General features: G+C 40.9%; 1 protein-coding gene and 1 long non-coding RNA gene across 5 annotated transcripts; one reads left to right on the forward strand and one right to left on the reverse strand.

The window, feature by feature from the left end:
• On the reverse strand, window positions 1-4,438 carry LOC148387781 (uncharacterized). The gene is made up of 3 exons (XR_015862858.1): window positions 1,448-4,438; window positions 1,010-1,151; window positions 1-514 (listed from the first exon to the last, which is right to left on the reverse strand). It is a non-coding gene; the product is annotated as an uncharacterized LOC148387781 (long non-coding RNA).
• Window positions 2,509-27,844, forward strand: st3gal3b (ST3 beta-galactoside alpha-2,3-sialyltransferase 3b). Of its 4 annotated transcripts, XR_015862857.1 has the most exons (14): window positions 2,509-3,155; window positions 4,221-4,368; window positions 7,599-7,661; window positions 8,102-8,143; window positions 9,931-9,973; window positions 10,458-10,550; window positions 13,039-13,133; window positions 16,042-16,105; window positions 16,189-16,284; window positions 16,439-16,625; window positions 21,815-21,961; window positions 22,071-22,180; window positions 23,353-23,499; window positions 24,585-27,844. XR_015862857.1 is itself a non-coding variant. In XM_088397476.1 (13 exons), exons 2-13 carry the CDS (start codon window positions 4,260-4,262, stop codon window positions 24,672-24,674), a joined length of 1,176 nt encoding a protein of 391 aa, XP_088253602.1. In that variant the 5' UTR covers window positions 2,540-3,155; window positions 4,221-4,259; the 3' UTR covers window positions 24,675-27,844. The 4 variants fall into 4 exon arrangements, 3 of the variants coding, with proteins under 3 accessions (XP_088253604.1, XP_088253603.1, XP_088253602.1); XM_088397476.1 differs by lacking the exon at window positions 22,071-22,180 and having other exon boundaries at window positions 2,540-3,155; XM_088397477.1 differs by lacking the exons at window positions 7,599-7,661; window positions 22,071-22,180 and having other exon boundaries at window positions 2,536-3,155.
• The last annotated feature ends 114 nt before the right edge of the window (window positions 27,845-27,958 follow it).

The raw sequence follows: 27,958 nt of genomic DNA on the forward strand, positions 1-27,958 counted from the left end.
TTGAGAGAAGTAACAAGTTTATTTTGACACAGTAAAAAATACAGACATCACTTTTCATTCACTTTGCATGTGCTGTTTCTTCTGCCGGCTTGAGTTGATGGACTGAGCCCCAAAGGGAGAACAGTGGCAGAGCAGATTGTGTTTCCTGCTTGATTGAATATTTATAGATCAGCTTGCTACCCTGCCACACACACTGCATGGCAAAAGTGCGCTCGTGTAACTCGGTCCTCTGCCTGGAAACTTTGAACGTAGCTTGCAAGGGCTGATGACATTGATTTGAATGAAATTGAGGAAAACCATGTTAGCTGTGTAATTCGAGGAGGTGTGAGGAATAGCGGAATGGATTTGCGTCTGTGTAGGAATCTGCGGAACAATACTGTAAAAGACCCAGAGGACAAAAGTGTCACGTGTTTATTTGGCATCTTGGTGTGAGATGTTTGATAGTGTGGTGGTTGTCCTTTCCTGTTAATATCAGTCGCGGGCGTTCAGGGTCAATGAGGTCTTCTCTGTTGGCCTAAACATGAACAGAAAAATTGACCTACATTCAATCGCAATTCGATTTTTTTCTTTTACTTTTTTTCTTCCACGATATTATGATTGACTTTCCAATCAAATTTCACCTCTGGCTTATTCCATGTTAATGAAATCTGCTCATGGCCTTCAGAATCAGCAGAATCAGTAGTGCTGGCAGATACATTACTATAATAGCGAATTGGTGGCCCTTGATGATGTCATCATTTTTCCTTCCTCTGATTGGTTGGTCAGAGAAAAACTTGTAGCAGCCAATTTAACAAGAGATGATGCAAGAGTTTATTCCTGTTCTGAAAATGATCATTAATGTATCATTATTCTCCACCACCTAAAACCTTCCCCCAAAATATTTTTGCCTTTTAAGTCATATGGCACATGGAGGCCACCACGCCTTGCACCATCCGGCCACATTGAACGCCAATGTCCACATCTTGTCACGGCCTGCTTCTGCTCTGCTGTTGCTGCACATGCTCCTCACCTTGACTACAATAACAGACCACAGAGGCTGCGCATGAACAGCAGAGCTTCAGGTCCTCATTGTAGCTGTACACCGCCCACTTCTGGGAAAATATTCAAAGAGGCAGCTGACTCAAGCATCTGAATCCTCTTCTCACATGATGCTGCAAACAATCAGCTAATATTATACGCAGCCAAATCCTGACCAAAAGTAGATCTGAATATTGATGTTCTTATCTTTCTTAGTGTCTTATCCTAGAGTGAGGTGGGCAAGTAACACAGTACTTCACCATGATGCATGGATGGATGGATGGATATATATATATCTATATATATATCTATATATATATATATATATATATATATATATATATATATATATATATATATATATATATATATATATATATATATATATATATATATATATTTGACTGTAAAATAAATAGATGCAGCTCACCGACAAGTGCCGCTATTTGAGCTAATTTTAGAACAGTCCTGCGGGCGACTCATGCGGTCCTCACGGGCGACCTGGTGCCCGCGGGCAACGTGTTGGTGACCCCTGATATAGAGAAATGGATCATCTATTGCTCGACTAAGATTTATAGACGAAAAGATATGAAGGATGTGATAGGGAGAGGGAGCGAGAACGATTTTATTCGTCCACCAAAGGAAGCAAGCAAGAGCAATGATCACACTGGTGAAGACAAAAACGGTTTTTTTATTCTTTGTTTGTAAAGTATATACGTACACAAAAATACACACACGAATACACGTTTACAAACGTAAACAAATTTATCAGTTGAATGCCATTCAATTTGAAATTATGATCTCACCTGTACGTGTTCCAAACCAAAAAATAATCATCAAACAAACTCTCCATTATAGGTTTTAAAGGGCTGGAGACACCGTTAAATCGGTTTTAGTTAGCTTATGGGCTTATAAATATAAATTGACGCTCGAAACAACGAAAAGGAAGCTGTTGCTCTGAAAAATATCATTTAAATTTGCCGCACAGACGAGTTTGACTGCACCGAGCCGCCAGCCGGAAGTGACGTCTCATGACGTATCAAGTTGTACGCGTTTAGCTTCAGTGAATGTAAACAAAAAGAGAAGAGGGGCCAGCGCGGAGACGTCGGGCCAGGTTTGCGGCCAACCCAGCTCGCCTAGCCGTGCCTTCCATTATCCTGGCGTACGTTCATTCGCGGGACGACAAGATGGGTTGAGTTCGCCTGATAGGATCCACGAACCGGACAGTGCGTTCCTGCTGTGTGCTCGTGTTCACCTTTTACTATGCCAACCTAACCAGAGTGACGGGAGGGACACAATTCAGAAAATGTGCTCAGCTCAGCCCAAGTGAACTGCTAGATTCATCATATTCTGCGTCAAAAGAGGTTTCTGAATCGGATAAAATGATGCTAATATTGCCGCTAGCAACGGAGCTGTCGCTATCATCTGCCATGTTGTTTGGGTTTGTTGACATCCAGATGTACAACTTGTGACGTCACAGTAATGGCGCCGCCGGTTTGGCTTCGTGCGGGACCCGATCGATAAACTGGCATTTCATTTCAGCTTTATTCTTAGTAATCGGTGTCCATTTTTAATTTCCAATGCGGCAAATGTGTTCACTTTATACATTCTATCAAATTCCGTTCTAATTGAAAAAAAAAAAGGGATGTCTCTAGCCCTTTAATACCCCCTCAATGCGAGCATCAAGAGGGGCAGCTGACTCGCAGAGGGTCGCACCGTGTGAGCCCCCCTCCTCGTATGAAGAGGCGCATTCATTGGCGGAGGAGGAGAAGAACGAAAGGAAGGGGTTGGGAGAAGAAATAGGAGGAGGAGAAGAGGAGGAGGAGGTAACCCCTAATTTACCGTCGGAGACGCCTCATGTGACCAACGGTGACAGTAGTTTTACCGCTACCCGGGGTGGAGGACCTGCTTCTTCCCCCCAGCGCTCCTCCACCATTTGACGTCTTGTTGCATGCATGCGAGAACGGTGGAAGCAGGCACTCTTTCTCTTCTTGTGCGTCCGGTGCCCTCGGGTTACTTTTCTCGGGTTTCAGCGTCATGGCCTGGAGGCGAGCAAGAACACGCTCCTTCTATCATCCCATCCATTACAGCAATTAGGATTGGGGTTGAAGCAAGAGACTGTGAGGACAGGAGATAAGGTAACCCCCCTTCTCTCTCTCTCTTATTTTCCTTTCTTTTTATTTTGACTATGGGCAACCGTGCCTTCTTTCTACGCGACACTAATGAGGAAATTCTGGTTTTGTGGGTGGGGGGGTGAGGGGGGGGGTCTTTCCAATATGCACAATACTGCGCGTAATTATATTCCTGACGTATACCTTTGCATCAAAGAACCGAACGATCCGGCAGCCACATTTAGCCGACCAGTGCCTTGTTGTTACGCAGGCCTGGTGACTGACTAGACGGAGGCTAAATGAGGGGGGCTCTGTTAGCATAGACAAGCTAACGTTTGAACATTTTCACTCGTTGAGAAGCTCCCTGACATCCATGAATAAAGCAAAACTCGCGTGCATCACTTGCCCGTTTTTGTTGCATGTTAGGAGTATGAAAACCGCAAATGTAGTATTTTACGATCGCCGTCGTATGTACGCAGCGTCTCCAGCGAGGCTGACGTGTATGGCTGGGATGTCAAAGTTCCGTTATGTTTGTTTAGCTCGCAGCTGCAACGTTTCTTCAAGTTTGAGAAGTTTTAGTGGATATTTTTATTGACAAATGAGTAGAGGATCAAAAATGATCACTTTACAGGAGCCTCCCAAAAATGTCACGTTTATTGCATCGACCAAGCGAGCGAGCCATTTTCAATACTAGACTGGCCAAAATGCAAATTTTAGATTAAACTGTACGTTTTGACACCTTGGGTTGTCTTTCCCTTTTAAAATAACCTTTGTATTTGACTTCTAATCTACAACTAGTCAGCAGTTGAAGCCCTCTGTTTGAGATTATATGGAAATCTCCTCCCAAGATAACACTAACATGGTCAAGACTGATATCAGGCTAACTTCAGTTAGACTGAAAAGGAAAAACACTTAATGGTGCAGGCTTGGCTAAGATTTATTAAATTTAATTCATACTGCGCCAGTTGATGTGAAGGCAATATGACAGCTCTTATTTATTCCCAAAAATGAATCCTGTTTTATTTGGAGGATGTGGTTAACTGTTCTTTTTTTTATTATTATTATTATTTTTAATTTGCTGTCGTTATGCAGGTGATGACCTGGATAGTGCCATGTGAATGACTGAAGACCATGAAGCCCACACACAAGCTGCTGTTCGTCCTGTGCCCCATGCTGGTACTGGGCTTTATTTACTACTCATCGGGAAAGTTACATCTGAACGTATGGGGCCAGAAGCCACGTAAGTCGCAAGCCTCGTCTTACTTTATTGCCACTAAATCTTTGAAACATTTTCCCTCTGTTTTACTTTTTTACATTTCTATTTTCCTCTTTGTGTTGATTGCTCGTCATCATCTGTTCGTCTGGTTTCATATTTTATTACGTAATCGGCCCATTACTGTTTTTGTGTGTTTCGACTCTTTGGTGTGTTATTTCCCCAGTGCAGTGGATGTGGCAAGGAATATTTGAGACAAGTTCCTTGTGCATGTTTTGTTGGCTTGTCTCTTGTTGGAATGTTACAAACACAAAATTCACCCAAAGACGTTGCGCTCGAATGGCAGCTTTTGAATTTATTTTCAGTTCTCAAACAACCAATTTTTTCTTTGAAAATACAAAATGTGTCCCTTTCACAGATTAATTGAATTTATAGCTAAATGGGCATTTTAGGTTATGCTTCAAAATTATTTTTGTAATATCATATATATATATATATTGAAACTCAAATTCAATATTTCAAGCTCAACTTTTTTTTTTCCTGCGTTTTATTCAAAGACTTGGAACATGAGTAAATATAGTACAGGTTGAGATTTTTTTTATGGCAGTAATTTGTCTTTGTTGATCCCTATAAATTAGCGTTGAATTATTCTGACCGCTATTGATGCATGAGGGGCTCGTGTTTGATATCATTGTGTAATTTGCTAAAGATTAGACATTTGCATAGGTAAACAGCCTAATACTGTGTGGTTGAGCGGCACACGCGCAACAATTGCTTTTGTGTTCTGCCATTCATGAATGAATTTGCTGCTGTTTTTAAAAAGCGGCTTCAAACAATACCGTCGCCATTTCAGAAACTTCCGCTTTATGGAGGCTTTCTACAGGTCTGTGTTTTACTCACCTGTATAGTGTTGTTGTGTCAATGAAATTGTTGTTTTGAAAAGAGATTTTGTTACTCATAAAGCCTCGTCAAGTCTACTCAGGTTTATCTGTGTAGGAGCTTTTCTGAAACTGCTGATATTCACCAGCAGAGGGCGAACCAAGATTTCTCTTGAACTGCCTAATATTGTTTTGGTGACTGCAATCTTTTTTTTTTCCTTCCTCTCTGGTCTATTCTGCTCTTTATGTCTTCTTATTGGCTTTGAATATTTTTCCACAGAGCAGTATTTTTCAGAGCTTGCTGAACTCTTTTGGATTAGTTTTCGGATTAATGAGGAATGTTTGCCGGTTTAACTGCTTTACTTGACACCACTGTGCCCGGTTTGAGGTAGAAACATAAGCGGGGACAAATGCAGGTGGATTTTTGTTTAGAATGACAAAGACGATTCACGCCTCTGCGGAAGTGATTCAGTGGTGCATTTTGCTGAACCAATTGCTATTGGTAATTTTCTAATTGTACATTTCTATTTATTAACAATAATTTCTTTAGCCTAATAGCATAATTTCACGAGTCATTCTTGACTGTCTTCTGAAGGTAGGAAAAATAAAAACAAACGACACATTTAACAAATTTGCCTTAATTCAACCTAGCTGACTTGATGATTGAGAATCGACGCAGACTTAAGTGTATGGCACTTGACTTACCATGATGGTGACGCTGGATTTTTGCTTTCTAGACTGCTAGAGAATTATGTCCCCGTTCATCGGAATGCTATCATGTACTGTCATATATTATCTGGCTGGGGGCTATGGAAACCCATTTGATTTGTAATCCATACGGATACGTTTGCAGTAATGTTGACCTTATAGACATAGTCGGCAATAATAAAGATGTACTCAACCAGCTGCTTTACGCAGATCTTCCAGATGGTCACCACAGCTATGGTTTTTGGGCCAAGTCATATTTTCCTTGTCAAGCAACTGTATCTGAATTCACACAGACACAGGCTTGCCTTTAGATGTTTAAATTCGCTCATTAATGAGCCATAAAGTGTTTTAATTCCCCAATAGTCCCTATCGTTAAGATAACTTCTGTTATTCCCACAATGGGAATGTTTGCAATCATATCAGCAGTTTACTTTTTACTTGTGCCCCAAGGTTATTCAAGGCTACTGCCTAATAAAAACACTGTATTACATGAAACCAGAATTTTAAAATTCATGGACTGTAAATGGATGTGACAGATTTTGAAATATGCCCCCCCCCCCCCCGAAAAAAAACCATACTCTACCTGCAGTAAAGCACGTTATGCTGCTCTTTTTCTTCTTTAGAAAAACTCGAAAGAATGGTGAACAGTTCAAAATAGCCAGAACAAAAACTTGTGCTCAAAGGCAAAAAAAATTAGGAAAAGCCTACTGGAACATCTGGAGTTTATTAAATTTTAGTCCGTCATACTTTAAAGTGGTGTCAAGTGACTGACTCTCATTTAAAGGTGGTTGGTCTGAACAGCCCCATCCCCGTTATGAGTGTGTGATCACTTGTCCAACCACAAATTCTCTCTGTCTGTCTGTCTGTCTTGGTTCCCACCACACTGTGCTTCAATGGAAATTTGAGTTGAGGTGCAAGAAGTCTACTATCGACTGTCAAAGCCATTATTTACATGATCACCTTTCAAACTTTGTGTGTTTTGAGTCGATCCCCATCTGGTGTTGTTAGTATGTGAAATATATCGTATACAACTGTGTGTGTATATTTATACTACTCACAAAAATTTAGTGATATTCGGCTTTTGGGTGAGGATGAAACAAAAATTGCACTATGACCTTTCCAGGTGAACTTGATTTGACCGTCTCTTTGAATTCACGTGTTCAGGTGCTTGATCCATGAATGGACCAATGAATTTCGAAGGACCTCCATTTTTGGACATTTTTGCAACTCTTCCATTCTCTCTTTGTCTCTGTTGCAACCTGCTCACGACAGTGTGTGACAGCGGTTACTCGAAAACATCCTGTATGAAACCTCGCAATGACAAAGTACTGTTGCTCAATTGTTCAGAGTTGTTCTGCGTCTTCTCTCTTGAGAAAAAGCAAGTTGTGCAAAAAGTACTGTAAAGTCGAATAGTTGCAATCGTGCGTGCAAAGATTTCTCCAGTTCCTTTGAATTCAAATTACTTTTCTTTGGTCATTTTTAGTGTTCGCAAGGTCCAGTAGGCTTGATGGCTTTGCTTAGGAACCAGTTGTAATTTAGCCTGGGCATAAAACCAAACTTGGATTTCTCCAGGACTTGTCCTCATTTTGTGTCTCCGTGTGTAAAAACGTGTACGGCAATTGTTTCTCACATGGCTGATTTTTCAGTATCTTAACCCCCTTTTGTTTTCAGAGCTTGTTGCTGAAGTGACAGCCGTAGTCCTCTCTAGGGGCAATGAAGTGAATGGAATTCCAGGTAGTGGGGCCCTGGCCCGCCTATTTCAACCGGGTGACTGTCAACCTGTGGGCTGCTCGCTCGGTGGCGGTTGTTGATTTTCACGGGATATAAATCACTGCTAACTGACCAACTAAAGCTTTGCCTTTCACTTTCATCTACCTTTCACTTCCTCACCCAAAGTGGTTGTGTTCATTTCATCTTCACGAGTTGTTCAACACAAAGCTGCAATAATATCCTAAGCACACCCAGCGTGCCTTTGGGATTTAATGCAGTTCCCATTTCATCTGACTTTGCTTAAATCATAGGGTGTTGACAATTCAGCCTCTTGGGAATAAATCTACTAATCCATCTTTCTCCTTCCTGTGCGCTCGTTTGGTTCCCTTTGCTTTATTTTCACGTGAAATGCCGCTGACAAAGATTGGCCTCAAATGCCGCTAACTAACCCTTTTGTGTTTCAGAGCTGGAAACGGATAGCTCCGAGGGACGAATAGTAGGCTCAGGTACATCCGCAGCGCCACCAAGTGAACCTTTTGCCCATCCTTCTTCTCCCCCGATCAAAAAACAATAGAAGACCCTTCCTTGAAAATTTCAGTGGCATGAGAGACAAACCTCTCCATAGTAATAAACACCACTGAAATGTTCATCACAGATAAAAAAAATAGTTTCAGAATATCGACATGATAAGTTTAACCTTTTTTCAAGTGTCATAAAATGAAATTGGATCCAAATAGTGAAATGTATTGTACAGCGTGTGCTGTGACGTCCTGTCCCCGGGAAGTTGCATTGTAATGAAACACTGCCCTCTGCTGGCCTAGGTACAAAACTGTAAAATGGAGTTAATTATACGACTGAATTGAGTGTATTGGATCTCAATTAGACTTTATTTCTACAACTTTATGGCTTTAAATTTCACAATGTAATTAAGGTCTGGGGACTTGACCCTGTGCGTACATTTCCCCTTGTCCACCCCGGTTGCTTTGGTCATCCTCCAGGGCGTGCTTGGATCCGTCCCTAATAAGCTGTCTCGCATTGGCTTTTTGCTTGTCTTTATCTTTCTCCTTCAGCTTCTCTGAAGACGAGCTCCACATCCACAGCCGTAATGCTCTGCTCTTTCTACTCCTCACTAATGCTTATCTTATTAATGTATCCTGTAGAACTGTAGGGGTCAAGAGAAAGTTATATTAGATCATGTGATATGATTGCATATTAGTTGTATCCCACTGTGGGAACCTGGGGATGCTTTGGTTTTAGTTGGCTGTCACCAGTCACCATTTAAAAATTTTTTTTTTAATGCAAAACACATTGCACTTGTTTGAATCAGTATTTGAAATGATAATAATCTTGATGACGTTTCAAGACTAACAGTTTTGTTGGAGTTGATACTCATAGAAACTAATTGTTTTGTTGAACAACATTTCTGGCACAAAACAGTGTCATAAGAAATTGGACAATGCCCGGTGGGATACATTGCGGTCATGCCAGGCCCGCCGCATACCAAGCAACACAACAGACCTTGACTTAAATCCCATTAAGTTATGTAACCGTGAATAAAAAGCGAAGCGTGAGGAATCTCTGTTGCAGAGATTCGCTAGTTGGTTTTGGCTGTGTGCCTCGGTGTACGGCGGGCTTTAGACCATGCCTCTGTAGTTAACGTATACATTCTCATCACATCATAAATAAAGGGTGTCCCGAAAAATGTACACACACTTGAAACTTTGAACAAATGGAATTCATCCTAAAATTTTACTGGGAGTTAATAAATGCATTAGAAGTACAAAGTCATGAATTGACCATCTCTTGAGTTGGAAATAAGAGCAAAATAGAAATCAGCTTGAAATGGAATCATTTGGTTGCATTTTCCAAATATGACTTCAGTCATTGAAAATGTGACTACATTTTATGGCACACCCATGTATTTATGGTACGTCTTTTCTGTTTCTCCGTCTCCTTAACGGCTTTGCCCTCAACATCATAAGCAGGCACCTATTGGCCGCCGCTTCGGTTGTCCATAGGTGATTGCTAACTTTTTTTGTCCTTCTCACTTTATTTTTAGACTCAGCAGACTGTTTTGGCTGGCTTCTCCCTAACCTTGCTTGTTTGTTTGTCTCAATCCCTTAAATCCGCCGCTTTTGTGTAAAAAAATCAAAGTTTGTCTACAAGTGCTGGTAGACAATATATACCATCACAGATGAACCAGTGGTAATGAACTCAATATTTTACCCCATGCCAATCTGTTCCACGCTAATCAAAGATGATTTTCTATCTATTTTTTGTCTTTCTCTTCCAGTGTATGACAAGCAGGGCTTTTTGCTGCAGTTAGACACAAAATTGTGAGTACACATGTTTTTGTTTTCCTAATCAAAAAAAATTGTTTTTTAAAAAATGTTTTTAAACAATCCTATGTATCATGTCTTTATTTAATGAGGGGCTAATATGAGTCACCAAGACATCCCAACCGATAGCCGAGGATTTGCCTCTGCCAAAGCGTGGCATGTCGACCCCTTCCGTCTTCTCCCTGTTTATTTGAACTAGACTCACAGAATACATCGTAATTTATGATTCCGTTGCTAATCTGCCGATTTTAGCTTTAAGCACCGCCGCCATGATTATTTGTACAAGGCCTCTCTGGTTTGTCTTGCCCACACGTTTGACATGTTGACCTGTTGGGGAATTCTTCAACTTCTTAAGGATCACTCAAGTGGATTGTTTGACAAGTTTGGTTTGGAGGGTTGCACGTGTCACTGTAATTAATATTCCTTGATGACTGTAGAACTGATGAATCTGTGCTTCTGCTTTTTTAATTATTATTTCCAGGCCACCAGAGTTGGCGTACAAGTACGGCAATCTCAGTGAAGGCGTGTGCAAGCCAGGATATGCAGCAGCCAAGATGACAAGCATCTATCCAAAGTAAGAAATTGCCTTTTTCATTCAGAAAAAAAAAATATTTTATCCAAACCAAATTATTACAGATACCTAAGAAGCTTGATTAAAATCTCTGTCAAAAAAGCAGTTATAATTTAATGTCATTGTTGGGGGAGGAAAAAAAATGAAAATGACTCTTTTTGAATACCACCAACATGTTTGATGCCATTCACAACCAAGTGTGCCTGAAGGGTTTGGAAATAGAAAGAGAGAAACCCCCACATTCCTGTACAATCTTCCCTAGTTTCAGTCACGGTTCTATCATCTCGTTCCCAACCACAAAACTTGACTGTTGTCCTCATCATCCCCCTTTGACACAAGAGAGTCATTGTCATTTGAATACAAGGTCCCCCATCTTTCTGCTATCAAATTCTGGATCTTCACAGACTTTCTCTGTGAACTACACCAAGCAACTTCCTGTCTGTCGTACCATGACTCATCACCCGCCTCCTTGTGCCGCACAGTCTAGAAAAACCGCCACAGCTTTCTGTGATGTCATTGGCTCCTTTGATTTTTTTTTTTTTTTTTATGGGGAGCTTCATGCAGTTTATTCTATAGGACATTGTCCCATTAGGATTCTTGGCGCTAGGCTCATAAATGGCGTATTTTCAGACCCGTGGGACTTAATGCCAATGCATGGAACATTTTCCAACGCACCAAATTGATCTGATCTCTGTTATGGTATTGTCTGTTAAATTGAAATACCGGACTTTGTAACTGAGGTTACAAAAATTAAATCGAATGGCTTGTCTGGGTTTATAAATTACTCACACAAATATTGCAAATGGCTTCTTCAGATGAAATACTGTGGGTAAATGATCGTTTTGCTTAACAAGACTGTCAAAGCAGTGCTGTATTAACAATGTCCTTTCTGGTAATGACTTCCTCGAATCCGTCACACGTGCCGCATCAAAGTTCTGTACAACGCAGAACCCCCCAATGGGAGCTCATTGATTACGAATACATTCAACGTCTACGTGTAGGTCAATGTGCTCCATTTGTCCAAACTTGCACATTGTCTACATTTGCATGGAGAATTGTGTGTAGGGAAAAATCAACATGTTTTGGTGATTACTGAATTGTTTGAAAGGTAAAAAATAATGATTTTTTTTTTCTTAAATTGAGATTAATCGAAATGTTCCAGGGCATTGTGTAAATAGGTGGGGAAAAAAACATTCTTTAATCAGCAGGTCCGTGGCCTCGCCTTCTAATCTTCTTTTGTTTCCTCTTAAGTTTGTCTTCTGATCCTCTGGCCTTTTACAATGCAATTAATTTTCCCCACCTGGCTGCTTTTTCAGTTTGTACCGGAGGTCTCACTCAAGACTTGCCACTGAACTCAAAGTGGCACGGTTATGAAAATATTGCCAGCGAGAGATGGATTTTGCAAAGGAAATGAAGACAATGTGTCGTAGCCTCTGTGGCTCTTTCGGGAGCCTTGGCTTTTTAACAACAAGCAGCCCCCTCGTCTCTGCTTGTCAGTGACAGACTGTTGCTATGGCATAAGTGATTTGCGCCGGGTTCTGTTTTATTTACAGGTCTGATGGGTTCACCAAACGCCCCATTTGTTTTGCTATGAGCAAATTCTCACATGGCATTGGCTGGAAACGTCAAGAGAGGGCTGCTGCTTGTCCTCTCTTAATCGACCTCTCAGGCTTGCTTGCTTGCTTTGAAGCCGGAGCATAATGAAGCCATCTAAAGACAGATTAGGGTGCGTGGAAAAGAAACCAAATTGAAGTTACGAAGCCTGCCCCTAATTTCTGCCATGTTTCGGTCACGTACTGTCGTTCCCACAACAAGCTATTAGATTCTGAATCCTGTTTTGAAGGCCATCTCCAGTCCTTAATATTGTTTATATGTTATATATTCAACTGTAGATCACTTTTAGGTACCCCGTTCGTTTACTCATTTTCAATGACTTATGACTCAACTGTGGTTGGATTGTTGCCTAATACATAAAAATGCAATAGTAGCCAGTAATCATCAAAATTACTTGTAAATGTCAGTTCGACAACTTCTGGATGGTTTAGAAAAGATTTGAGTGTTTGCTTCCCTGGTTTCCCCACCCCAGCGGAAGGTCAAATAAACACACACATCCATCCTGCAGCTCCAAAGAAAAAAGGCCACTCGTATCTCGGCGCTCTCATTTCGGGTGTGACTCTCAGGAAATGGCTTCCTTTGATTTTCCCAGCATCAATTTGTCATTGAGGGACAAATACGGACACGCAGGATAAGGGAGAAGCCATTCTGGAATTTACAGGTCATGTAGTTAATTAAAAACATTGGCCTCAAGCTCTGTTTTATTTGACACTTATTTGCTTGCTTTTGTTGGGCTATCACTCTTTCGACGGTGGACGAGTGTGTTTGGGTTTGTTCATGATGGAATAAAAGATCGAGACAGAATGTTACTTTTAGCTTGATCTGAGCAAACAAACTCATCCCCTGCACTTTTCTTTCCTCCCTTGTCTCTCGAAAGGTTCACAAAAGCGGCGCCCATGTTTCTAGACCAAAACTTCAAACGTCTCACAAAAGTCAGCAATTACTTGCCTCCCTTTGGATTCAAAACGCAAGGTAAGATATAGTCATTGCTTTTGGGACTCCTTAATGTTGTTGTGGTCGCTGACGATGATGATGATGATATCATACCCCTTTAGTGTTGATGCTGTTTATTTTTATCGTTGAGTTTAAATCAAAAGTAGAGTTGACCTCATGGGCCGCCTATCTAGACATCACTGATTGGTGTCTGATTATGTGACTAAAATGCATGAAAGGTTTCTGATACAAAACCACCTTACAATGACATTGGATCATCGGATAAAACTTTATAAAGGCTTTCGGTTGTGTACTTTGAAGCATTGCAACAATGTTGTTTTTGTGTTCTTTCGGGGTTTTTGTGTAATCCACAGACGCATGCCCTCACTGTGCGCTGTGTTTTCTTCTCCCCGTGGAACAGTCAGGTTTCCCTTTTTAGTGTTTCTCACGTGGCAATGTGTTACAACTTAAGCATATCTTGAATAGAATGCTTCTTGGTTGACTAAAGGATGAGAACACTTGTGACCTCCACTTGCCTATTTGCGCTTTGACGCACCGTCTGGGCATGCTCCCTTTATGTCATGTTCAAATAAACACTCCCTATATAACGAAGTACCTGCATTTCATTAATTGTCCAAAAGTGCGGCAATGTTACGGCTGTCGGGATGCTGCTGCCAGATGGAATGCGCTCGCTCACTCGCTTGCTGTTTTTGGCTGTCCGAGTCGGATGTTACGGTAGCGCTGGCGTTACGTCATGCTGCTGTTAATTGGATTGACTCAAATCTGGCAAAGTTTATATTGATAACCAAAATAACTTTCATCCACTCAAAAATATTTGAGTTCACTTTTAGTGCCTAATGGCAAACACACGTTTGCATTGAAGAACTACAAAATATAATATTTTTGTAAAAATGCTTTTTGAAATACTGATATGTGATCTGCTATTGAGCTATACACCCCAAATGTAGTTAGAATAAGCCACCTCCCTACAGCCCAAATGAGTGACATAACTAATGTCTGGATATTAAAAAAATCATTAGTAATATATCTGTTGTCAGCATCCTACAAAAGAACAAGCCATTCTTTCCTCACTTGACGTTTCATTATGTTTAGGCTGCAGCATTTCCAGCAAGTAGTCTGTGTTTATACGCGGTTGATACTTCCAAAACTCTTCCTCTTTGTTGCCGTTAAAAATTTCTGCGATTCCAATGTCGTGTTATGGCCTACGACAATTTGTCTGTGCCTGCGCCATAACACGTACTCCGTACTTCTGTGTTATGAAATGTTCACAGTGTTCTACCTACAACAATTAGCCTAGCTACGGTGCCATCCTCTGGAAAGTGAGATTTGTCACTGAGCCCTGCTTAGATCCAGGTGTGGTCCTTAAGCGTGTGTTTATGCTGCTCAGGGTGATGCTTGACGCCAGACCTCGACACCACATCCAAACAACGGCCTGGTGCTTTTCTCTCTCCCCTGCAGCAGTTTAATCATTAGAGTGAAAGGGATTGTGTAATGTCTGAAACACCCCCTCACTTTAACTTTTTGCTTTGGTATGCTCCCCAATTATATGGAAAAACGCACATCTGACAGAAAAAATATATATATTAATATTAATTCCTTTATAGGGATCTGTTCTTCCAGATTTTTACCCTGGCCTTTTTTTTTTTAGTTGGGAGCGGCAAAATTACATCTGGCATATATGATATAAAAGCTGTATGTTGACAAGGAAGCCAACAGATTTCCCAACATGCAGCCTTTTAGCAGCGAGCAAACAATTCTTCAAAAAGAAGCTTGATGCTGTTTATTGCCGCTCCGAGTTGTTTACTGTCAAACTAAACAAAGCAAAGAATTGTATTTAAAGTAGTTAAAGTATTTAAAACAACCACATAACGCTGCTTGCCCCAGCAATCTGTTAAGCTTAATGTTAACAAACAATGTAAAATGCTTTTGAGAGGCTAACAAAAAGCATCAGTGTTGCGGTGTTGTAATCTTTTAGGCGAACAACAAATGTAGACCTAAAAATACTCACAGGGCTGTTTTGATTTAATGTGTGATATAAAAAATATTGTTTTTGCATTGTATTGATCCTCTGCATAGAATAATTGATAATTCTTCATCTTGCAGAAAAGCTGTCATTCTCTCCTTCAGCACATTGTCCATTAAATTAATGTCAATATTATACGTTTTGATAAAGTACATCATTATCAAGTTCCATTTCCCTTATTAAAAAAAACTTTACATCATCTGTACTGAACATTTAACATTTCTTCTCATGTCAATATGGAAAGATGATTTGAGATAAGAGTGCTTTGAGTTGCAAGCGTAGTCACGGAATCAATTAAACTCGTATATTATGGACGGAAGAACTTCAAGTATGACGGGCCTAAACATGGTGAGCGGGCGAGGTAATAAATACATTGAAGGTCTAACGCTGAAAGCATGACACTTGCACAACACACTGTCGAACATGGCAGGAATGCGCGCTATGACTAAACATCGGCGTTCCTCTCCCTGCCGATCACAGGGGTTCTCACCATGCAGGGAGATGAGCTGAATATCGCCCACTTAACTCGCGCGTGTTTGAAAACAGCATTCCTCCCTGAGTGCTTTTATGGAGACTTTTGACATACACCCACATACCTTTCTGAACCCTGCATGTCGTTTTCCTCATAAGAACCTCAACCCCATCAATAACTCCCCGTCACCTCTATTTCTGAAGTTCACACCTTCTCTGCTCATTGAAGAAATGGAGGCAGATGATCTTTGCTCCAAGACCACCAAGTTTGTTGAGAAGTGGCAGTTTGTTGAGTTTGTATTGAGGCGGTTAACGCATTCACTGCCAGCCCATTTACAAAATGACATTTATATCCGTCAATGGCAGTGAATGAGTTTTACTATAGAACACTCATCCAAATAATATGTGGTATTTATTTTTTCCCCCGCCCAGAGAGAATCATAGACAGCATTTTGACAACCACCAAAAACTTTGGACTAGGAGATGAACTGGACAGGTAAATTGTACGAACAGGATGCCACAAATAAAGTTTTCTTTTCATATATTCTTGCCCACTAATCTTTGCCGTCTACATTTTAGTCTAAGCTGTAAAAAATGCATCATAGTTGGCAACGGAGGTATCCTGTCCAACAAATCTCTGGGATCACGTATCGATGACTACGATGTCGTGGTCAGGTGAGTACGCTGCTGTGATTTACCAAAAGCTTTATTTGAGCACGATTCAAGTTCATGAATCTTTAACTGCTCATTTTAGCGATGATCATCAAAATGATTGCAATATTGGCAGATGGCTTCCAAACTCGTATTGCGGGATTTCCTTATGTTCCAGATTGAACGAAGCGCCGGTGGCCGGTTACGGCAAGGATGTAGGGACCAAAACAACAATGAGAATTACCTACCCAGAGGGAGCTATTCAAAAGCCGGAACACTACGAAAAGGATTCCCTTTTTGTTTTTTCTGCTTTCAAACCATTGGACTTCAAGTGGCTTCGACAGATGGTCTTCAAGGAGAGACTGGTAAGAATTTTTTGGGGGGAGAATTTCATGCATTTTGAAGACCCTAAAGTTTTTCATTGGGGTTGTTTCACGCGCGCTTTTTTTTCTTTTTCTTTTTCTGCGTTATAGTAGCACCTCTGGGAATTATGCTGCTTGAGTTGCTTGAGTGTCTGTTCTCTTTCTAGCAAAACATAGCAGCCTAACCTACATTCTGTTCATTCCTTCACCGGAACATCATGAATGTTAACTCTGGTGGAGATAGTTTAAATTCTTAAAAAAGCTCAATTGAGAGAGAGAGACGGAGAATAAAATGACTACCCTGCAGGCCTTTCTTTTCCCTCAACTCACAGCTGAGTTCTCAATTTTAATTCTGTCAAAATAGTTCAGTTGTATGAGATATTTATGGAAAAACTCCAGATGGTCTGTCTGACTGACCATATTGTGTCTTTATCTCGGACGATAAAAGATAAATAACTTTTTAAATAGTTTTATCCTACTTTTTTCATGGTCGCTCAAAATCTGTCAGGAACATTCCAAGTATCTCCACAGCTGAGACTATTTCAAGGCTCTTCAGTGGACATTATTATTATTGAAGCCTATTTAGAAAATATTCATAAAGAAAAAATATATATCTATAGAATCCCCCTATCAACTCAAAAACATATCCCCAATTATGTTTTGTCCCACTTAATATCTGTTTTAGCAAGAAAATGTGAGCCTCTGGGACCTTTTTCCAAAACAAGACTCGTTGCAGTGGCAACAATATCCGTTTACGATTCAAAGTGGGGTTTTAGTCTCAGCTGTAGTTTTAAAGGAATTGTCGTCTTGTTAAAAGACTTTTATCCTGGCTTTATGTAATCTGACTCACACCTAGCACTCACTAATACATTGGAAACAAACACGAGGAGACGCTCGTGTGCGCACGTGTACTGCGTGCTTTCATTCACACATTTCTAGCGGTGATGCATAGGTCGAACAAAATGGCGTGCGCTTTTTGGGGTTCTTTAACTAGTTCTCTCGGTCATCCTATTGGACTCCAAATTTGAGTCGCCGGTGAATGGCGACTCAACGTCGCAATAAAAAAAAAAGTGCACATCGGGGTTTCCCCATTTTCTTGACTCTTTTCATTTTGCCATCCGGAGAGAAAGCTTTCATGTAACTTTGGGCTGCTTTACAACAGTCGATTCTTTGGAGTTTTTATTCTGCTTTGCAAAACCTTTAGAATAACAGCTGGAGGGGATATTTGGGGCCTTTTCTATCTCTACGCTGCTTATAAAAGCTAGTGCAGGCCCCATTTGTTCTTCCCTTTTTTTAAGGATGGGGAACATCACGCAGCGGTCCTATATTGTCTCATTTAGCCGCTGGCCACTGAGCTTTCCTCGGCTGTGCTATATCTTCTTGGATGACTAAACAAAATGAGAATTTCTAAGGCAACGATACAATCTTTTATCTAACCCTAACCCCCCCCAACACACTCCCACGCATGACATACTGTAGATAAAAAAAATAAATGAATAAAATAAATACATGTGAATTACTCCTTCACCAGGCTTTCTTTTTAAATTAAATGTGTCTTTGTCAAAGCATGAACTCAAAATGCAATGCCCTCCTATTTCATTCAAAACGTTTATTGTTATTATTTTTTTCATGCCCATTTTTTTGTGTCAGTCATTTTATATTTAGACAACTCATTTAACACTGTACGCCCCTTTTTAAAGATTCGAGATCTGTGCAAATGCTCAAAATAGATTCCTGCAAGCTTTCCAAAATATTGACATATTTAAAACAGCTAGCTTGAGTTTGCCCTACCGTTTTTATCCCATTGCTTAGTGGACAACATCGTGCTTATCCATCACCATGCACCACATGAGCCTAGCTCGACCAATCACCAAAAAGCTGTCATTGTGTTTGTTAGTACTTCGAAGGTGTTGTTTTAGATTTGAAACGACTTTGTCCACCTTCCGCAATCCACTCCGCTTCCGTGGTTGGCCAACGCGGTAAACCACGGACCATGGTTACCGTCACTTCATCCGGCCAAACCCTCAAACGGTGGTTTAGAACATCCCAATTTCAAATTATACCATGCTCGCTTGTCAGGGAATTAAAGACATCTTCATGCTGTGGATAAAATGAGCTTATTCCAGACGTCAAATGATTATCTATGCATTACTTGTAAGAATTAAGATTCAATGTACTGTATGTGTTGAATGACAGGCCCAGAGAATGTTTTTTTTTTTTCCTCTATGTACTAAAATAATTCTTAGAGAGCTCAGTAGCTCTTGAGGTGGTACACAGTATAGACAGTTTGAAAATAACAATTATTTGATATTTTGTATGAATGGCAGATGTTATAATGGAATTATAAAGGACTAGAGTTCCCATTGTGAAATGCTGCCCATTTTCCACTTTAGGACTTTAGCCTTCATTCCCATAACACGCGTTTGATCCCCCACTTCTCCTGGCTTATACGAGGTCTCCTCGCCCTTTGACAATATCTCCAACTAATCCCAAGCATTCAACTCTTTAGTGATGATTTCTATGGCCGTGATTTTCCTTACTAATAAACTGAACGCTTGTAAATCCTGCGTTCTAAGTTGACGTGAAGAGGCTGAAACTTGGAACGGTATTAAAGAGGTATTGAAACCAATTAGGGTGCACTTCCACACGGTTGGGCGACATTTACGAGACGAAGGCATGCATGATCAAGCGTCGTCGGCTGAAACGATAGCCGGTTATTTTAAAATCATGTTTTGAAATCAATGATTGTTTTAGTAATCATGATTTCAATCTCAATTCAAATAATCCTAATATTTTTTTCATCCAGCCCTATCGCCGCTCAGCCACTCCTTAAAGGCATATGCAGATACAACCGTAAATGTGAGGATACGACAGCTTATTATTGTGTTGAATAACGCCAAATCCATTTGAATCGGATTAATCGAGGGCATTAATCACTTTATTAGTCGGACGGATTTTCTTCCATCCCAAAATTGTTTCTGTTGCTGCTGTTGCTGCCTTCGTTATGAGACCTCATTATTCATTAGAAAATGAAGGCTTCAATGTGGTGCCTTGAGCATTCTTTATTGTTTGCATTACTTTTCCACCTCATTGACTCCTAATAGCAGCCCTCCTATAATGTATTTTTTCTGGGCTCACATTGATTCATCTTAATTGTATCATTGAACGTAAGCGTTAGGTTGTGTAATCCGATTTTACAACTAAAACCGCCACAATGTTTAGCTTATACTTTTGTATATTTTATTTATAGTTTTTTTTTGGATGCAGAAATTTCCCTAATCAAGAACATTTCTCCTGTGGGAGAAAAAGTCAACTTTGTGGTTGAGAGCAAGTGAAAGTGGAACATTTCACATTGAGTTCACCAAAGTGAGTGTTGGAGTTTTCCGTCCCAGTCCGAGCTTGTTTTAACAGGTGTTTTACTGAAAAGCAGATTTACACGTCCTGACGAATGTCCTCGGCCCTTTTAACTATAAGCAATTGCAGGACAAGAGAAAAAGCCATTTCCTCTCCAATGGCAGTTTGGTAACACGCCGATGTCGGCAACATTTTTCTGTCCATCTTTGGAGCATGTGTTTGAGTGGTCTTGAGACACTTCCTGTGCCGTGTGTGTTCAAATGCCACTGGCGCAGCTTTGCAGTGTTCTTCTTGTCTAACACACTCGCACACGGGTAAGCAGTCAAGCCAAGTGGAGGCAACATCCTGTTCCCTCGAGGCTTTTTTTTTTTTTTTGACTGCTACTCCCATTGGCTTCGCTGCTTCTATTCAGTCTCACACAATGCACAACTTGCATTTAACCTTTTTAATATTGCTTAGTGAACTCTTAATAAGACGGCAATGCCTCTGGTGTCTCGAAGTGCCTCGAAAGCTGTGTAGGAAAGTAGTAGTTGTGGAAGCAGCAATGGGTAGTTGTGAGTCTCTTGAGTTTCTAGAACGTTAGATGGCTTAATTTAAGCAAGCGGGAGGCCTTAAATGGCCCCCGGGCCACATTTTGGGCACCATTTGGGAAGGTCATCAAAGAAATCACCGCCCATCACATTGCTATGTGTACAGTACATGTCGGGTCAGTCCTGTGCAAAGTGAAATTGTGTATTGTGTGTGAAAAATACGTTTGACTGTCTTTATTGAGCGTAACCAAGACGTATACACATCCACACATTGCTAAATAGATTTCTGGCAAACACAAGCTGTGTTGACAGGAGAGATGAGCTCTTGTTCCTGTTACAGCTTGCCAAAAGCACAGAGCTGGGCCTCAGTTCAAAAAAGAGCCGCCACTGTTTTTGAATGCGGCAGACTTGTTTGCCTCTGCCAACACACACATACACACACACGCACGACAAGCATACAGTCATGCATGGATATATCAAAGGTAACCCAGCGAGTGCTATTTGAACAGGTGATTCCCATTTTCATCTTATGATCTGGCTGGCTTTAGTCCTTTTAGGAAGTCGTACTATTGGCCAAGTCAATCACGCACCGCTGGTTTGTTGTTTGGGCATTTTGTTTATCGTCTGACACGGGTAATTGGTGAAGGAAATTATCATTGGAGGCGTGAAACTATTGTCCAAGACGGGCTAATGACTTTTTCTGGCGGGTTCTGGGCTGTTTGGTCGAAATAATTGACTAGAGCGAGCGCATTTCATTAAGTTGAGTTATTCTGCACTGCCTGTCTGTCTAGCTGGCTTCCCAAACGCCTAATGATGATTGCTTTATGTAAAAAAAAAAACTCTTGGTCTCTGCAATGCCCTCAGGTCAAGGTGTGATTTCAATCTCTTCCTTTGAAATGCCATATTCAACCTTTGATGTCAGTTCGGTTTAAACATTCAGCACAGCAGTGCAGCAGGAGAAGAAGGAAGAGTGTGTTAAAATGTTTTTATTGTAAACATAAATTTACTATTCGTTGAAGATAGCGTCTGGGCTGGCTTGCAAATAGCAAAAATCTGTGATGCCCATTGAAATACATGGGGGTGGTTAATTCATTTTAAAGCCACAAAATTCTTTAAAAAAGAAAAATATAAGCGCTTTAATATGTTTTCCATGAAAAATGAAGACAGGGGCAAACTTGTATTTGTAAAACCAATTATTTACCTTTTTTTTTTTATGAAATAATATTTGAAAAGGTTGGCGCGGTTCTGATTTTAACTTGACATCTGTCTTTTTTTCTCTCTTTCTCTCTGTTCCGCCTGGCTCACCAGCGAGGTACAGAAGGTTTTTGGAAGTCTGTGGCCCAGCACGTCCCTCGTGATCCCAGCGAGATGAGAATCCTCAACCCTTATTTCATCCAGGAGGCTGCCTTCCAGTTCATCGGCCTGCCCTTTAACAATGGCATAATGGGAAAAGGGGTAAGTCTAATGCAGGCACACACTTGCAGCTTCCTGATGAGCCAGCAGTCAAGAATTACCAGCATTAGGCTTGGAAATTGGCTTATAATTTCCCTAATCTTTGTGGAAGGACCGAATCAGGAATTTGTTTAGGATCACAGGGAAGAGACAAAGTATCCACCTTCTTCAAGTGATTGAGACTTGGCAGTCGTTGGAACACAAAATGTTCCCACCTGGCTTGTAAGTTATCTTTGAAGGGAAAGGAAAGAAATGGCGTGGGGGGGGAATACACATGAATGAATCAAGCTGCATTTTTTTTTTTTATTCTAACCAGAAATGTTTGTCACTTGTCCAAATATTTGAAATTTTGCTCGTAGTGTGCGTGATGTTTTTTTTGCCTTTTCCTGGCGTCCCTGAAGGTCATAATTGTCGCAAATAAGAAATGAGTGTAACAAAAAACTACAATTGTAATCACTTTAGCCAAAATGAACATTTTTATCAACTGTGAGTAACAAATTCCATATTTGATAACAACATTGCTAGCAACTCGGTAAAATTTGGGGCCATTAAAAACATTGAGTATAAAGGGGGGATTCTTGAAAAATCAAGATTCCCATATTGGAATCAATTCTCTCGCGTTGAGGCAGTCAATCTCTGCTTTTGGACTCTGACCCAGCTCTTGATTGATATGTTTGACCCCTGCATCAGATGCTTACGTGCGTGCGTTGTTGGAAAGTAAAGCGGCAATGTTATAAGTGAGCATCACCCGGGCGCAGTCCTCCGGGGCTCTCCAAACACCCCTTCGTGAACCCGACATGTGTTCAACATGTGGGCATCTGGTGAGAGTGTGTTTCTGCTCATTTGGATTAGCGCATTTGTATTTCAAGGTATCATTGCATTGCCGTCTAAAACGCCAGGGTTTTATGTTCTGTTTTGTTTTTCCGGCCTTTCAGCCCCCATCTCTCCTTTTGACCATCATACTGTATGTTTATGTATGTGGAAACGAATGAGTAGCTTGATTGGTTGTACCACGGTGTGTAAATTAATCTGTATTAGAGCACACAGTAGGGGGTTGGCCAGCTGCTTGTTCAGGTCCACCTTGCCCGAGGGCTGCAAATCAGAGTAATGATTTAAATGGGGCCTCCCCTCCACTCTTTCTTCTTTAAACAAAACACACACACATACAATCTATAACCCCCCCACCTTCCTCGATCAGCGGCGGCCCGAGGCAATAAGGAAGCGCAGTTCAAGCCCGTAGATCACCGAGTCATAGACGGGGGTCACGTCTTACACGTAACGGTTAATGACTGAGTCATCAACGTTTAGTTAGTCGCTCTGGAGACAGAAGTGGGACTGCGCAAAAATTCAAAATGGTCTGAAATTGATCCAGAGCTTGTGTGTCTTTGCGACAGAACATTCCAACTTTAGGCACGGTCGCCATAACTATGGCGCTGCATAACTGTGACGAGGTGGCGGTGGCCGGTTTCGGCTATGACATGAACGCGCCCCACGCGCCCCTTCACTATTACGAGGCTGTCAAGATGTCCGCTATCAAAGAGGTGAGTGCTAAAGGACGGAAGGAAATGTAAAGAGTATTAATAAAGTGACAACCTGCGGATAAGTGGAATGAAAGCGATCACTGATTTCGGTAAGCCTTGTCTGACAGTCGCAACGGTTTGTTGAATGCAACAGCAAAAAATAGAACATTTAATTTCTGATCCATTTTTGATACTTAGTTGATTACAATTTTGAGTTAATTCCGGACAATGTTTGGAATAAGTCGAAAAATGAATGAATGAATAAAGAGTGTCCAAATTCTCCACACTTTGGCCATCATTCAACGCACGGCCGCTCGGAATCACCTTCCAAGCTCGTCCTCTACCGTTTACACTGAAAAGCAGCGCGAGTGTTGACGTGGGTAAACCATGAGCGCCGTTTGATGATAACCTTCCTCTAAACTCCCAGTGAGCTGTTTGCGTTTATTATCATCTTCATCAAGGCTGTCATCATCAGCCATTCATTGTTGGCCGTGTGGCGCACTTGACTGCTGCTGTTGCCTGCGCTTGTTTGCTCTTCTGAACCCAGATAATGAAGTTGATAAACGCGTTAAAGTCTGTTTCCCATCAGCGTACACGTCTTTCAACCAGGACCACTTTGTCAAGTGAGACCAACACAGAAATCAATTGACCGTTATTTTAGCAATCTGTTAGTCTGTTGAATATTTTGTCAGTGAATAGATTAATTGGATTTAACAAGAAAAAAAAAAGTTTGAAATTCCATTCCTTTAACATTGTTTCAAATACACAAAATGCACAACAATCAATTATGAATCCGTTTTGCTAATTTACTAATATTTCAGATTTGTTGCACCTCTAAACTCAAGTCACAACATTTTTGTAGATAGTGAGCAATTCTTCAGAAATGTCGCTTGAAGCTGTTTATCGCCACTCCCAAGTTGTAGCCAACGTCATCTTCAAACAAATAGTGTATTTACAACAACCGTGTAACTTGTCTGCCAGCTTAATCCGACACAAAATAGTCAGGCTAACAATTAGCATCATTGTCTTGCGGAGGGCTTAATCCTTAAATCCACAATTTTCTGTTAATACCTTTTTTTTTTTCTCTGTTTTTCTGATTCCCTCAGTCGTGGACACACAACATATCCAAGGAGAAAGAATTCCTGCGCAAGTTAGTGAAGGCCAATGTTGTCTCGGACCTCACCAGTGGCATCTGAGCGTAGTGGCCTCTAGTCTCCTTCCCTTTGGACTACTGCACAGGAAGCCAGGGAAAGAGCAAACCCACCCTGGAGTGTCCAGGTGGCCTCCACACGATATTCGATTTCATATCAACGGAGATTACTTTCAGAAAGAAGTTAAGCGGTGACGTGCGCACACGCGTGCCTTCCGAACCAAAGACGTCGACAGCACGTGGAGGGGCGGGGACGACTGATTGCACCCACTTCCTGTTTACCCATTTAATCTCCGGTATCACACCAACGACGTGACCGGCGGGACAAAAGCGGAGACGGTGCAGGGACGGGCCGAGTATTAGCAGTGCCAAAAGTACCTCGAACAGGAGAGAGGTGGCGCTACTCTCCTCCTTGCTGCCTGAATGTATTCACTTTCCTCAGTGTAAATAGCAAAAGATTTTTACTTTAGTGGTATGCAAAAGTTTGGGCACCCCTGATCATTTTTATGATTTTCCTTGGATCAATCATTGGTTTATCGGATCAGCAATTTCAGTTCAATATACTATATATTCAGGAGGAGCAGTGTGGCTTCCGTCCTGGCCGTGGAACAGTGGACCAGCTCTACACCCTCTCCAACCAATGATTTATAAAGGAAAATCATGAAAATGATCAGGGGTGCCCAAACTTTTGCATACGACTGTATATCGAGCTGCATCGTCACTCTCCTTGCCTCCTCGTGTCCATTTTCACGCAGGCAGGTATGTCGGCATCTAAAGCCCCTTAAATTCTCAGCAGAAGTCTTTATCTGACATCCTGTGGTGATGAAGATTTACGTTTTATGCGGTATTTTTGTTGTCTACTCCAATCCTTGTTTTGTTCATTTTCATATGCGTTGTTTGCCAACCTTTATCGCACTAAAGCATGTCTTTAAAAAGTCATTTCATAGCACAACATTGTTTTTTTAATTTACAGTTTAAGACCTCCGTATTTGTCAGTTGTTTTCTGAGTCAATACAAGCTAGAAATCATTTTTTTTAATGACTGCTGTTACAACAATTACATAAAAACAAAAATCACTTTTGATCTTTAAAGGCCACTGCGGTTCTCACTAAAAGTCTTTTACGAGCTAAAATGTTTTTATTATTTTGATCATCAATTTCGAACCAATGGAGTGAAATTGGATCATTTCTCACGACATGGAAATCACTGCTCAAAAAGAAGGAGAGACAAATTATTTTTCTTTTGCAAGCTCAATCAATCATCAGCTCGTCATCCCTGTCAGGTGAACCCCGATCGGTTTCATCTGGACATTTGCCGTGTGTGTGCGTGCGTGTGTGCGCGCGCACGTGTGTTTTGGTTGGCGAGTGCGATGGCGGACCAATACTGTCCGCCTCATTCGGGCGGGTGGACTGAATGTTGAATCGTCTTCCATCCTACCCGTTGCTGCAGCTCTCACCGTGCTTCACGTTTTGATTGTGGGGAAAATAAGATATATATTGTTCTCATTATTTATTTAGTTACTGAGACCCAGCGTTCGGATCACAGGCTGGCCTGCTTTCTTTTCTTGTCGCGTTCTGAGGAATCCGTTTGACTTGACCATGTGTACTTCCTTTGAGATTGCAACAATTTGTGTCCAGGAATGATTTTGTCGTTTGTTTCTTTCCACCTTCTTCCCAAAACTTTGACTCTTTCCATACTGCTCTGTGTACTATATCGATATCACGCAATCAACAATCTCAAGGCAGGAATGTCCAAATAGCTCTTTGCTTGCCAACATACGAATGACATATTGCGTTTTGTTAACCATGTGCATTTGAAAGCTTTGTGTGTTTTTTTTTCTTTTTCACTCTCAGGTGAACCCTTTTCACCTCTTCTTTATATCTGCTTGTCCTCTGGAAGTGCATACTTACTGTAAAGGAACCTGTGCTCGGATCCCATGTTAATCAGAAAGGATCGCGGGTGAGACTCTTCGCAGGCGCTCACACTGCCTTACATTTCATCTCTTGAAAACGCTGATCCACTGTAAGCCATCAGCTGCATGTCATTTGGGAGATTTGGGTCCACTCTTGTAAATCTGCTGTGTATAGAGCCGGTTAGAGAACACTTGAAGACACTGGTTGTCTTATTTTTTATTTTTTTTTTGTAGCCACAGGCTACAAATCTGCATCGTCACTTTCCCTCTTGCTACTGCTGTAAAATACAACATACACTACTCGCAAAAAAGTCCACTTGGTGGAAATTTCGGACTCCTTCAATCTCTGTTTTCAGAGACAAGTGGAAGGGCTCCTTGGAAATGTTTTGAATTTTGCCATTCAGACCAAAAACATTGGAGGGAAACAAAAATGTTGTGAAGGATTTAATATCATTTTAGGCTTTTCCCCAAAATGCAAACTTTTTTGTTAGTAGTGTCTTTGCTTTCCTGTGGGTACTGATCGTCACTTTTATGAACTTGGTTGGTTTGTCTGTTCAATCAGATGTGCTTGTTTGGATGCGCTTCATTTTAAAGGAGGCAGATTGTAGGTTTTTAAGACAAGCAGTTCCTAGCTGTCAGACCATGTAAAAAAAAAAAAAAGATATACACAATCTTTTGTCTTGCTGAATTGTTTTACTGCAGTCCCAATGGCAAGTACTCTACTGAGTAGTCCATTTTTCAAAAGTCTAAACTGTATGCTCAGAGATACATTTAAAGAAAGGAACAGGTAAAAGATTGAATTGGTTAATTTCATACCTAATTGGTGGCCACAAGCAGTTGAAAGGTTACTTTTCTGTAATGTGTCCCCTTTAAGAAGAGTAACAATTGTAGTTTACGTTGGCTATAGAGAAGCTTGAAAGAGGAGTTACTGAAAAATTAGCAAATGCGATCAATGCACTTGGGGAACAACAATGGCCAGTCCCAACTATGACACTTTTTTTTTTTTTTTTTTGCCTTGTTAATTTCAGTCGGTCTGGCAGTCCTTTGGACGTCTAACGGAATTTCAGTTAAAATGCTGCGCTATTTTAGTTGGTTTTTTTGCGCCTCTACACCCATGCAGTTGTCGTTCAGGCAGACCGGGCCCAAATCTCCTTGATGAAGTGGAATGTATTCATTGAAACGTTGATTATTTTTGACATTTTTCAGCATCATCAATGGCAAGTGGTCAACATGAAGGTGTTACTGTCTGTTTAAATCCAAATGTAAATTGCTTTCTGCAACTCAATAAAAAGGTTTGTAATGCACATTGCGACTGTTTCGGGGATTTGTAAACTCATAAACGGCCGCTGACGTTCAAATGCATAGAGAGAAAACTTCCCGATAATTTTAATATCCCGCAAAAATAGTGACTTGCATTT

Source organism: Syngnathus floridae, chromosome 14 (assembly GCF_059516105.1).
Source record: "Syngnathus floridae isolate MCC-2025c chromosome 14, RoL_Sflo_1.0, whole genome shotgun sequence".
In the NCBI taxonomy this organism is placed as follows: Eukaryota; Metazoa; Chordata; class Actinopteri; order Syngnathiformes; family Syngnathidae; genus Syngnathus; species Syngnathus floridae.